The 13741-nt window shown below is 34.0% G+C and overlaps 1 protein-coding gene across 1 annotated transcript in view; it reads left to right on the top strand.

Moving 5' to 3' along the window:
• Rab3GAP1 (RAB3 GTPase activating protein subunit 1) overlaps positions 1-7266 on the top strand; it is a 50073-nt gene extending 42807 nt beyond the window's left edge. The window contains exon 4 of the mRNA XM_077429228.1: positions 5225-7266. Within this exon, the coding sequence (XP_077285354.1) occupies positions 5225-6500 (1276 nt within the window). The 3' untranslated portion in view covers positions 6501-7266. The remainder of the gene's footprint in view (positions 1-5224) is intronic.
• The last annotated feature ends 6475 nt before the right edge of the window (positions 7267-13741 follow it).

Raw genomic sequence — 13741 nt, 5'->3', positions numbered from 1 at the left:
CACCAACGTATTCAAAATGCATAGTTTCAATATGTCATTTTAATTTACTTGGTCTCATACTATCTCCAGCCAAAACTTTCGTACAAAGCAAATATATTGGTCTTTTCAAGCCATCTATGCAAAATAGCACTTGTGAATAGGATGAATTGTATTTTCTTGTCTTGATATTTCTACTTCCTTGTTCCCTTATATTCCTACTATCTGTACTTGTTTCACCGTCAGTATTTTCATTATTATTGGATTTTCTCTTGCAATCAGTCATAAACTACGTGCGTTTCAGGAACGGATTTTAATGTAATGTTTTGAAAGTTAATTTATAAGTATACACTATTTTATTATGTTATGTTATAAACTGACTTTTCGCGCCTCCCCTTGTACTAGATAGCGCTTCCCCAGGGAGGCGCGAATCTCAGTTTGGAAATCGCTGATCTAGACACAATGTTGCATAGGATTTCAATCGAATTTGAACGCACGTAGTAGACAATTTTACTGCAATCGAGATATCTTTTACATATTCTTTTATATATTTATATTCTACTATACATATATCATATTCTAACCAGCGGCATAGATCAGTGGTTGAAGTGTACTTTTTTCACCCGTTTAGGCACGGGTTCAATCCCTGGCCCAGTGCTGCTGGCCAGACTTTGCATATGTAACTCCAGCTCGATCGTTTCCTATCAGAGTTTGCCAATTTATCTGATTTCATCAAAATGATCTCAGCAAATTGGCAACCTTGACCTATTCAAATTGAATCTTATGCTATTTACGCTCCAAAAGAAAACGCAGATTCATAGTATTGTTTGCGTTAAGCACAAAGAGCCTATTTTAATTTAATTTTTCCATGAAGCCATAACGTATTGCCCCCTGAGCGACACATTTGGTATTACACTTGTAAATATATACATTTTAAATCATATTATAAGAGTGGTGACAAATAGTAAGTAGGATGGTTTTGTCAATTTGATGAGGAACCGTTTCAACAATTAAATCTGATAGAAATCGATCGACTTGGAGTAATAAATATCCAAGTCTGACTAGCAGCACTACAAGACATACTTCGATTGTATTATTTTCAATCAAGGTCAACCAAGGGCTCGAGCCCGGGAACCTCTCGATGGTTAGCATTAATGCAACCACCGAGATATACTGCCGGCTGTTAATGTTACATATTTAGTTAGAAGCTTGAATAGTCCTAAATAAAATGTGTCGTTAATTTATCACATGGTTTTTAGTAGTGTTCTTTAAATCTTTAATTTTTAAAATAAGTCTTTGTATACTTAATACATGTTTGTATTATACAATAATATATGTATACCTACATTATGGAGAAATATTGGAGAGTTTTGTTTAACTTGTTTTTGCGCAATATTTGATAGTTTTTCTCACGTCTTTTTAAGACTACATATTATACCGTACCGTTGTTTCCATATAACACTACTTTCACAGGTGCATAATATTACATAACAAAACACTGTCCGTATTCCACGTGGGAATCTTTTAATTTGTATTCACCTAGTTGATGTAGTGATATATATGTATATATGTATGTACATACGTATAGCGGACGAGTAATATGTCTCTGTGTCTTGCATGAACGTAAAATATGTATTTTGAAAGTGAAATGTATTCAATTTCTGGCTGTTATGTATGGTATTATTTTGAAAAAACTTACTGCGGTTGCGATTAAGTGGCGGTTCTTATTCCATTTCTACAACGCGTATTGACGTAATTGTTGTTTGTATTTTTAAAAATGGAAAATTCCAGCAAATAAAGCTTTCAAGTGTCGCATTATGACGGCAGTGTTTACGGCAGCCGTTTATTAGACAGGAATATTCACTAGAGAGATGATTTGATCACATGCCAAAAAACACTCCTGGCTAAGTTATAATAATTTGATTGTTTTTATTTAACGGACCATACACATTTTTAATACATCACAAACAAACAATTGTAATGTAAAGTATGTAATTCGAAGGACGCGGATATAATAGACAAGTACGACATTTGAAAAAGCCCACTTGTAAACTACTTTTACTTCGTTTTAATATTAACGTGAGAACTGCACGTTCTCCAAGGTCCGATAATCGTAATCTTTGATTTGTGTTTTTTGTTTGACGGTCCACGGCATTCGATTTCAAATGTATTTTATTTGTTTAGAATTAAATGGACAGGTGGAAAAAAACTAGTCAATCTTGTAAACTTTTAACGCTTTGCACGGTTAAGGCTTAACCAGTCAACCTTTTTGACGTACGAAGTTCAGCAATGATTTCTAATGACTTTTTTTTGGAAATTTAACATATTTTAATGGATGTCGTAGTTCATAAACTATCATGAAGTAGATTTTTTTTTAACAAAAAAACAGTTATCTGAACTTCTTGTATTATATTTTGTTGGTAACAAATTAAATGGCGAGTATTTTAATCAATTTCGTATATAAATCAGATTTCGGTTAGTATATAAATCAGTTTTCGGCCAGTATTTTATTAACAAAATGGTCAGTATTATATTATTAAATTTCAGTATAAATAACAAATTGACAGTCTAAAATAAATTGGAAATCTGATATACATTCGCCAGAACAAATAGCAATGCCTGTTGGATGGAATTTTCAATCAAAAAGTAATACTGGTCAAAATAAAACTTACCATTCAACATAACTATTGACCATTTATTTTTAAATACTGAACTTTTATTAGTTATACTGACCACTTGTATACTGAACGATGGATACTAGCTGTTTAGTATAAATACTGGCCACTTAATATAAATACTGACTTCATATCTAAATACTGGCAAAAAGACTAAAAACTTACCAGTAAATAAAATACAAGTCTATAATTTTCAACATCATTATGCATACATACGTGTTATCAAAAAAAATCCCGAATGGATTTTATTTTATTTTTTCTATAAGTAAGTGAATTTTCCTTTTGAAATATTATGGGAAAATATTAATAAAATACAATACCGGCCACTGGTTTGAGCCTTGGCCCTGCATGATATACCTGGAGTCATATATATCCAAGGTCTAGCTAGCAACACCAGGCTAGGGCTCGAACCCGTGACCAGGTGTTGCTGTCCAGACCTTGGATATATGTATGTATGTATGTGACTCCAGGTCGATCTTTTCCAATCAGAGTTTGCCAATTTATCTGATTTCATTATTGAAACGGTTCATCAATGGCCACCTACCCTCATATTTGTCATCTCTATAGTATCTACCTATATATATGTGGCTACATATATATGTATGTACAACTTTGTCCATAGATAGCGCCTTGAGTAAACATGTAATGGTACATAAATGTGTGCTTTTTTTCTAATTAAAAATTTTCCAATTGTAATTTTTACCATCTATGTACATGTATTTTTCAGAACTCAAGTTGTAAAACAGAACTACAATGGTTATACTTTTCATAATAAAAAAGTAAGCTTTCGTAGTGATATACGTAAACCTACTTCTATTTAATATCTATATTACAGTTGAAGTATATTTTCCAGTTGTAATATATATATTTTGACTAGTTGAAATATATTCCATCTAACATAGTACCAACTACCGCTATAGTTGAAGTGTATTTTCAGTTGTAATATATTTTGACTAGTTGGAATATATTCCGTCTAACCCACGTAAGTTGATTCATATGCCGAATTACATTCCAACTGGTCAAAATAAATTACAACTAAAAATACAGTTCAACAATAAATTGGTATGGAGAGGTTACGTTTTCGTGAAAACGTCACTCGACTACTAAATTGAGTTGAAAAGTCACATTTTTGTTTTAAACACATTCTTAGAGTTATCGTAATACGGTACCTTTGTCCGTAATACCTAGCAAATATTAACGCATCATTGAATTCTAAAGCATTCGTAAAAACATCAGAGCTGTCAAAACTCGACTGTTAATTCACAACTGGCGCACATTGTTGAAAGTGTATGTATATGCGCTTGTAGAGATATATGTAATTGTATTCGAATATAAATGACCTAAAATGCCAGTTGGAATGTATTACAACTGAAAATACACTTCGACTGTAATCTATGTACATACATATGTATAATGTAAAATAAAATGCCATAATTTGTGATCATAATTTATTTATTTCGGTTTTAATTAGGCCATAATAAACACGTCGACATATATTTTTTACAATGCTATAAATTCCCACAAATACAACCTCGATCAATCGTGGTTGTTTTTGTTTTATATATGTATGTATGTAAGTGTACCGAGTTGACTTTACGCGTCAATGTTACGAAGGAAAAATACGAGAAAGTTCTATGATATTTATTTATTCTAGCGTCAGTTGTTCCACTTGTTTGTGTCGTTTTCAATGTTCGACTTCACAATTCAGCCTGTGCCAGACATTTGAGATGTTTCGTATCTGCTCTGGTTCGAAGTGTGTTAATCGTCTCAGATAAGGCGCGATATATACTCGTACATTTCGGTATACGTCAAATTGAAACGACTTGTTTTGGTTTCTGCATTGGCGTTTACTGCTATACGTCTACCGTTAACTGATGGTGTTGCCCCATTAGAAACCAAAATAATTGAGACGTTCATTGGCGAACAACAGTAAATTCATTTTTTGGTATTATGTATAATTGTTTGATCTGAAGATCAATTGTTCAAGGTGCACGTCGCACGCTCCACATTTACGCACTTCGCTCGTCAAAAAGAAATTAACCTTTTTTTTATTTGCCAAATTACTCTAGTTACGAAACATTTGTTTACTATGTTGCAAATAATGAATGAATCGCTTGCTATTTTCTATTGTAATAATCGATTGTAATAATGTCTGTATGTATAATAGATACTTGGACTTAAACAAAATTTGAAATTTCCATGACACACATCAACTTTGTCATAAGTATTGCAAGACCACTTGGCTTCCATAAGTTTTTGCATAAGTGCGTTACCGCTCTTGGGAAGCTTGGGAAACTGGCTTCGTCGAAAGATGCCCATTTTAAATAACAAGAAATTGAGGAAACGTTTGTCGTTTTGAGAGTAAAAACAACAATGTCGACGTGCAAGTAAGAAAGCGCAAAAAAAAAAAAGATTTCATTTTAATGAAACGACACTATAAATTTCACTGTATACCGCCAGAGAAAGTAACGTTTATTTTCTAAATCGATCAATGAGTACAAGGTAGATTCGATATCGCTGTAAGTGATTCGTCTGATTCATAAAAGTAATACTTATTGTTTTTGTGTTCGCAGACTTTTGGACGGCTTTCCCAATTCACGTACGTGCCTTCTGCATCAAAAATTGCAGATGATCAACATCTGCATCGATCGACGGAAGAGAAGAGACGAAGCTGCCAAATTGACCAACGTTTCAAATGAAGATCAATCATCGGAATCCGAAGATGAGTTCTACGAATGTGATGCGGAAGACAACGAAGGAGGATCTGGATCGAAAAAGACATATCTACCATGGAATAAACCGGTCGGTCGTCTCGGAAAGTTTGGCAATATGAAGCTCATAGAAACTGGAGAACCCCTTTATGTACCTATCACTCAAGAACCAGTCCCCAAAACTGAAGACCAGCTCGAGCAAGATGCTGAAGTGATGTTGAAGTTGGGTACTGACGCTCAAGCATCTGAAATGCGCGCCAATATAATGAGTGCTTCTTTACTATCCGATATGGAGTCATTCAAAGCGGCCAATCCTGATGGAATATTCGATGATTTTGTCAGATGGTATTCGCCAAGAGATTGGATCGAAGAAGAGAACGAAGACGGAGAAAAAAAGGGTCATTTAAGCACTCGTATGCTCATCCCTGATAATATGTGGGTCAAAGTTTGGGCATCTGCTAAACCAGTGCCAGCCAAGAGACAAAGACGACTCTTCGATGATACTACTGAAGCAGAGAAGATATTACATTTTTTAGAATCCAGAAACATTGCTCAGATTGTAGATTTGTTATTGCCGTCGCTAACTCATGCCGTTTTATCTAAAGTGGCTGGAGAATGCGAAAATAGACCCGAACTTCCGCAGTTGAAACCATCGTTTGACAGATTATTGACATCTGCTATGAAATTCACCAGGGAACGTGTGGAATCTGAAAAGTACAAAGTGCTTTCAGAATACATTTACGCCATAGAATTAGCTATAGCTCAATCAAAGTCTTTGAGATTGAAGTTCAAAGTTGATAGTAAAAATTCTGCAGACGACGATATGATTAAATTTCTTTCGGAAGTTCTCAGCGGTGAAGAAGCCGATCTTCCTGGTGGAGCTCGTGGCCCAATTGGCTCTCATGTTGTGCAAATGTTTCAAGAGGCCTCTGACGTTGATAGGGACCTCGATTTTTCCAAGTCTTCGTCAAGAGCGAGTCCTTTCCCCGCAGCATCTCAGAAGGAATTCGTATTGCGTGTAATGGCCCGGCGTCCATCATCCACTTCAACGTCCACTCTTCAAATGATGAGGGTCATTATTAAAAATGACGAGTTCAGAGTCTTGGGTGCTTTCGCCGAGGATGTAATTTTTGCTTAAAATTGATTCAATAATTATGTATATCATTAGAAATTATTTTAGTGCTACACTTACGTCAATTGTAACAAAATCAAATACGACAAATGCTTTATTAATAGCAATTTTAAAGATCCGAATCGAATGTTATACATTTTATTGTCGATTATATCTCTATTGAGATATTGTGGTAATTGGAAGTATCATATTATTTTACGATTTTTAGGATTTTTTAATAGTGATGCATATCTGATACGCATAAACGAAACGATGGATATTATATTTTGGATATTTTTAAGGAATTGCTTGATTTATTTTAAAATCACGTTTATAAGATTTCATTTTTCATAAACTGTATTATCAAATACTTTCTTTGTAATTGAACTATTAAATATTTTAAGAACATAAGTATTGAATATTCTTAAGCAATACCATTACGTCGATTTATATTTTTGCTTTTCTTCTTCTTTTATTTCGGTTGAGGTTTCTATTGATATATATATTATATTAATGTTATTCTTATGTGCATATATTGTTTATTAATAAAATTTTACTGCTGCAAAAGTTTAAATTTTTTTCCATCAATATTTCTGTATAATATTCTTGTGGAGATCAGAAACAATAAAATTTTATTTCCATATTCCTACGAAATATACAGATCTCACAACATTTATAAACCTAATAATTTTTGTAAATCATCACACTCAAGATGAGGCGTTTAGTCAACAATATGCAAATTTGAAAGTTGTTTTTCCACATTATATCTTTTGTTCATACTATTCATTCGTTCATATTGTTTGTTTTTCTTTTTTACTTTGTTTTCCTTGCGTTGTATACACACTAAAAACGGACCAAATCATAAATCATCATTAGCATTTCTTTTGTATTTCTAAACAATTTTTCATACACTTCCAAATTTATTTATATTTCATTGACATACTTATGGTACATACTCATAAATCCCGACACGAAATCGTCCCTTGTTTGTCAAACTATGGGTCACGACCCACATTCGTTTCACCGAGGGTGTCAAGTATTCAATTCGGAATTCGTGTTAAATGTAGACATTGATGAGATCATTAACGCAATTCCCTTCAGTACTAAGGGCTGATTAGTATGGGGGGGAAAACACAAATCGTCAGTTGATGATAATAGCACAGAAACATGCAACACTAATTCGATAACGATGAATACACGGCGCCGGTGATTCTCAAACTTTATTTCTTTGATTAAAAAGAGTCGTGTAATTTTTCAATAAAAGTACATAGTTGCAGATGTTTCATGAACCCTAGTCAGGGTCAAGTGGATTCAGTAGGCGACCGCCGGTTCACGGGAACTGGAGTCTGCTGGTATCCAGTAGTGTCCGGTACGCAAGCAGATTCCGGTCCCCGGGACCCGGCAGCCAGTGTCGGTTGCAGCAGACCCGGCGCCCGCGGTTGTTGTCAGTGTTCTGGTTGACGTTGCCAGGCGACGCCGAGCGCCCGTCAGGTCGATGTTCCCGGGAAAACGTGCGGCTGCGCGACGCCAGGGGCGTGCGTCTATTTATTCCCGGAACGGACGCCACAAACCAATCATCATCACGCCGTTTCGATCTTGATGCCTTTTTTATGTGTTTCGTGTAAATGGAAAGATGTGGTCTCAAAATTGAAAATAAATCGCGGAAATATATATACAATAGTATGCAAGCTCAATACAACACAGAAGAGGCAAGGCAAAAGGCAAATACAACAAGAAGAATTAGCGCGTGGCACTCGCCGTCTAATCAGAGAGCCCGACTCGCCGACCAATCGGAGAGCTCGGCTCACCGACCAATGAGTGTGTTCAGCTCAACGACCAAACCCGCGCGGCTTACAAACATGTATAAAAGCCGGCGGGTTGGTCTCAGTACACCACAAGAGCAACTATTAAATATGTTTTATTGTGCCTCGACTAGACTCCCCTTATCTATGAAAATTTTTGAAATCCATAAAGTGAAAAGATCAAATCATCGAATTCGATTGTAGCTGCTGTGCTGCATCTTAATATTTCATCTCTGAAGCGACGTACATAAACACAAAATCGAAAAAAAAACTGTCCAATATTGTGGCGTTGATTATAATTACTATTTAAAAACAAAAGAACAAATATAATATGTGAAATTTACCTATATGTGAAAATTATTAATGGTTTACTTAACATAATTATGTTTTTTTTTACTATCAATCTATGTAACTTTATAAACTGTAAATTTTCCAAATAAATAAATAAATAATAATACATCAGCGCATGTGCACTGTAGGTGTAATCAGCGTGTGTGTGATGAAATACGCCTTTTATATATTATATATAGTAAATCTAAGGTTTTTAATTTAGAACCATTTAATTATTACATATACAAAAATTTATTTATTTACGTTTGGGCCATTTTGGCATTACAGGAATCCCTAATGCGTCACAATTGTCGAAAATAAAACTAAAGGAGACAAAGGATATGTATATATTTAGACTAAATTTATAAATACTCATAAAAAAATCAAATGTCAGACGAAAGAGCGAAGTGAAATATAGAAGAGGCTTGTGAAAACAATTAACAACAGTAAAAATAACAAATAAAAGGATACATACTAGGGAATGTCTAGCATCCACAGCCAGCACCAATATACAATAAGAAAAAGCCGTAAATTCAAAATATCCCTGCGAGGTCCAAACGGAAGAGATAAGATCAAAATTCTACTCATACATCACATACAATTATAAAAATAATGATGAGCGCAGGCTACCAGACAGGATGGAATAATCTCCGATAACTTACACTCACTGAGGTGGAAAATATCACATTCAGGCATAGAAGTATGATAGCTCTTGGAATAGGAGCCATCCGTTTAAAATCTGTGCGGGCAGGAGGTGCAACTATCAAATAATGATGTCTACCACGCACATTATGTAATTAGTAACATTAAGTCCCAACTGTTTCAGCTATCACGGACATGACGTATTATCACGTAGTAGCTGGAGAACAAAACGAAAGTTTCTCCGAATTATATCCCAAGTACGCCCAAAAGGAAAGGAGTAGTAGGGTAGAGGTATGGGTAATTGTATATACAAAATATATCACATATACAAAGATTAGTAGCCTTAGCGCATACGTTTGTGCACTTGATTAAAAGTGAACTTTTTAAATCCATGAAGTGAAAAGATCACTCACCCCGAGCAAAATCATCGAATTCTGTTGTTTCCGTTGAACTGCGTCTTCTTATTTCAACTCTGAAGATACGTAAACGCAAAATCGAACAACGAACTGTCCAATATGTTGGCGTTGAATAGAATTATTATACAAAAACAAATAAAACAATGCATCAGCGCATGCGTATTGTAGGTGTAACGTCTGTGCGAACAATCAGCGTTTGTGTGTTGAAATACGCCTTTTCTTATGTTATATATAGATTTTTGTATGTTCGCTATACAAATCTACGGTTTTCAATTTATTTAGAACCATTAAATTTGATATACTATCGTGGATTTTGGAAGGGAACTTCAAAATTCATCCGCTTGAGGAATGTCTGATAATTAGGTTAGTAAAGAAATAAGTATTTATTTTTGGAATTTGAAGAGGTGAAATATCTTATTCTTGGTGAATTGGAAAAAAATGTTTCCATCGAATATGACATTATGACTGTCACAATTAACTTTCTTTAAAATTTTATTTAATGTTCCCAAATTTACACTGAGCGTTAAAACGTTTAAAACTCAAGCGAAAGTGGTGAAATGTTGCAGAATGGGCATTACGGAACATTTCCGCTTTTGAAGTATGTATGTTTGCACTTTTGATTTGTACGCTTTCTTTGCTCTTCTAACCAATCTTTTTTTGTGAAATTTGTCACCTCAGATATCTACAACAATAAATTGTAAAACCACATACTTCATATTGAACCATAATATCCTTTTTACTCAAAACTTGATTTATATGCTGTATTTTAAATGAAATCAATTAATAATAGCAATCATTATATCGATAGCTTGGTGCACATTATATGTCCATTTTTGAATTTGTATCAAATTTTAAGTTTGTAGATGCTGGAATAATTCAGATTTTTTGTTTCAATGTAATTTTTAATGAGTAAACGTCGAACTGTAAAACGATGAAAGAGTAAACGTCGAACATTGAACTGCCCAATATGGTGGCGTTGAAAAAAATTACAAAAAGAAAAGACTAAATAATATAATAAATCAGCGCATGCGCATTGTCTTGTCAGTTGACAGACACGCATGCGTACTGTCGGTTTAACGTCTGTCTGGACGAACAATCAGCATGAAGTGTGACAAAATACGTCTTTTATGTAATTATATGTTTGTAAAGGTATGTTCGCTACGGTTTTAAATTTAGAACCTTAGAACTTATATGGTGGACGGTTTTTGAAGAAGATCGGATCCTGGAAACTTCAACTTTCACCCGCTTGAGGATTTCAGATAATTTACTAATTAAAAGTTTGTGTTTTTTTTTTTGGAATTTCAAAAGGTTGATTTTTCATTTAGCGTGTGTGACGAAATAAGTATTTTTAATAAATAAGTTCGTGTGGTAAGCAATCTTCAAATCCTGTGTAGAATTGAGCTTCAATGTTCTCAGCCAACTAAGGTTATATGTCGTAGTTTGTTCTCTTCTCCTGTGTTTCAATCGCAAGTTTGTCTCAGCGCAGAAGGGTTTCTGATTTGTTACTTTATACAAGATTGCTAATGGTATACTTGACACATCTGTTTTGAACGAAATTCATTTTAACGTTAATGCCCGTTTCACCAGATGTAAAATCTTTTTTATCCACCAATTTTTCATAACAACACTTCTTTTAATGGTACAATCGAGCGTATATGCTGTCTTTACGATGGTATGGATGATTGTCCCGACCTTTTTGCTGACTATTTCAGTACTTTTAGGGCTAAGGTGAAGAAGCAAATTTCTGGTTGATTTGCTTCTTCATCTTCATTGTCATTCATTGTTTATTAATTTTAATGTCTTTGTAATTTTTCTTTTTTATTTTCTTATATTACCACGTGTTGCTCGCTGTACATGGAATATCATATTTTTATTTATATTTGTATATTTTTTGACTCACTGTTCTGCTTTCTTTTTTTTTATATTTTACTAGCTGAACCTGGCATATGTACGTTGCAATGCCTGAATAAGGCATGCAATTCTCGTTCTCGTTCCCGTTCCCGTTGCCGTTCCTGTTTCAAGTGATGGTTGGAGCTCAATAACATCTCTTCAACGCCGTGTCGTCATAAACCAACTGGTAACGTGGCTACCAACGAACACATTTCCTTGACTACACAACGGTGCTTCAAACTTTCGCGTCGGTAAAATCGTAATTACGAATATTATTATTAAGAGATTTTTTCCCGTTTTTTTCACAGTAAACTTCCCGGACATGTATACAACTCAACCTGAAAGTTCCATCGTAATCGGTTACGTGGTTTAGGAGCCTATACGAGATAGACAGACAGACAGACAAAGAAACAAACATATATTCAATTTTATTTTATTTTTATTTTTATTTTTATTTTACATAGATAAATAAATATATAAATTTAAATAAATATATAAAATAAACAATAAACAAATATATACCAGGAAGGCTTGACAGTAAGACTCCAATGGGCCTTCCTGGACAATTAATTACAAACAATACAGCATTTTTATTACATAAATCACTGTACATACATATTTCAAGAATCTGGAAAACACGAAATTAACAATTAACTAAATTAATTAAATAATTAATCCATTGAGACATCTATGGATTTTAGACTTGTACATAATTTTTTACAAATTGTACATACATAATACAGAAGATTTATGACGACAGGAAAGATGATTTTTGCCAATTTTCAGGAACCGTTTCATCAATGATCAGATAAAATTGGCAAACTCTGATAAGAAACAACCGATTTGGAGTCACAAATACCCCCAAATCTAACCAGCAGTATGGGAGATCGAACCCACTGATCACTTGGTGCTAAACATACACACTACCATTAAGCCATATTGCTGGCTAATATATAGATTATATAGACATAGCTGGCTTTATGTATTTTATTTATTTTTTTACATATATACTAAGAAGGCCTTACAGGTAATCCCAATGCGCCTTCCTGGCTAATTACAAACATTGCAGCATTTTTTTTTATTTTAAAGTCGCTGAATTACGAGACACTGAAAAACTCACTAATTAACGAGACATTATGAATTGTGCATACATTTTATTGTACATTAATCAATCTCAAATAGTGGCAACATAGTAGGTAGGAAGGATATTCAGCCAATTTTACCGGGAACCGTTTCAACAATGAAATCAGAGAAAATTGGCAAACTCTGATAGGAAACGATCGACCTGGAGTTACAAATATCCAGGTCTGACCAGCAGCACTACAGATATACTCATGGGATCGAACCCGGCGCCTCTCGACGCTAAGCAGAAGCTTAACGACCGAGCTATGCTGCTGTCTATATATATATGTATGCATATATAGATTATGTGTGTGTGCCAATTTAAATAAAATAAACGTTATTTTATTTAAATATTTAAATAAGTAAACGGTATTTTGTCTCTAAAGGGTACCAAGACACGCCTATTACAGCTGGAGTCTACCCAGAGGTGGCGTGCCGTACTTTTGAGGGTGTTCACAAGTTCCTAGTCCCACTGATTATTATTGTTAGTGCTAGTGTTATTCTTCTATTCATCGCCAGGTGAGAATTTTTTTTTATTTTTAAATGCTTTTTATTATTACGAAATTATGTTCACAATACATCTTATATCTATTTTAATAGCTACTGATCTACTGATTTTCTATTTTAAAATTTAATTTAGTTTGGTTGGTAATCATAGTATTATATTATTCTAATGTTAATCTACAGCATAATAGGAAAAAGAGCTCAAAAACCTATTTACAATCTTTATAATACATCTAATACATAATATTAATTAAAGACTCTCTAAAGTCGAAGACCTAAAGCAGATTGTGTTTAGGTAATCTGTGTGCTATACCTGAAGGGTATAGACATTTTGTTGTAATCACCGAGACTCTTCACAAGTGTGTTAGTATGGTTATTAGTGATTCTGTCATAGAATCTACTGGTTAGTTTTTTAGTAATGTCTGTAACAAACGGAATATTATATATGGCATGCAGCTTTTTCAAGTTAGTATATATGGGTGTATTATAAATTATTTTTAGGGATTTATTTTGTATTACTTGGAGCTTGGAAAGATTAGTATTCGAGGCGTTATTCCATACA

This window comes from Arctopsyche grandis, chromosome 4 (genome assembly GCF_051622035.1).
Source record: "Arctopsyche grandis isolate Sample6627 chromosome 4, ASM5162203v2, whole genome shotgun sequence".
Lineage (NCBI taxonomy): Eukaryota > Metazoa > Arthropoda > Insecta > Trichoptera > Hydropsychidae > Arctopsyche > Arctopsyche grandis.
Note: the sequence above shows the minus strand (reverse complement) of the source record. Positions and strands in the feature narration are given on the sequence as shown.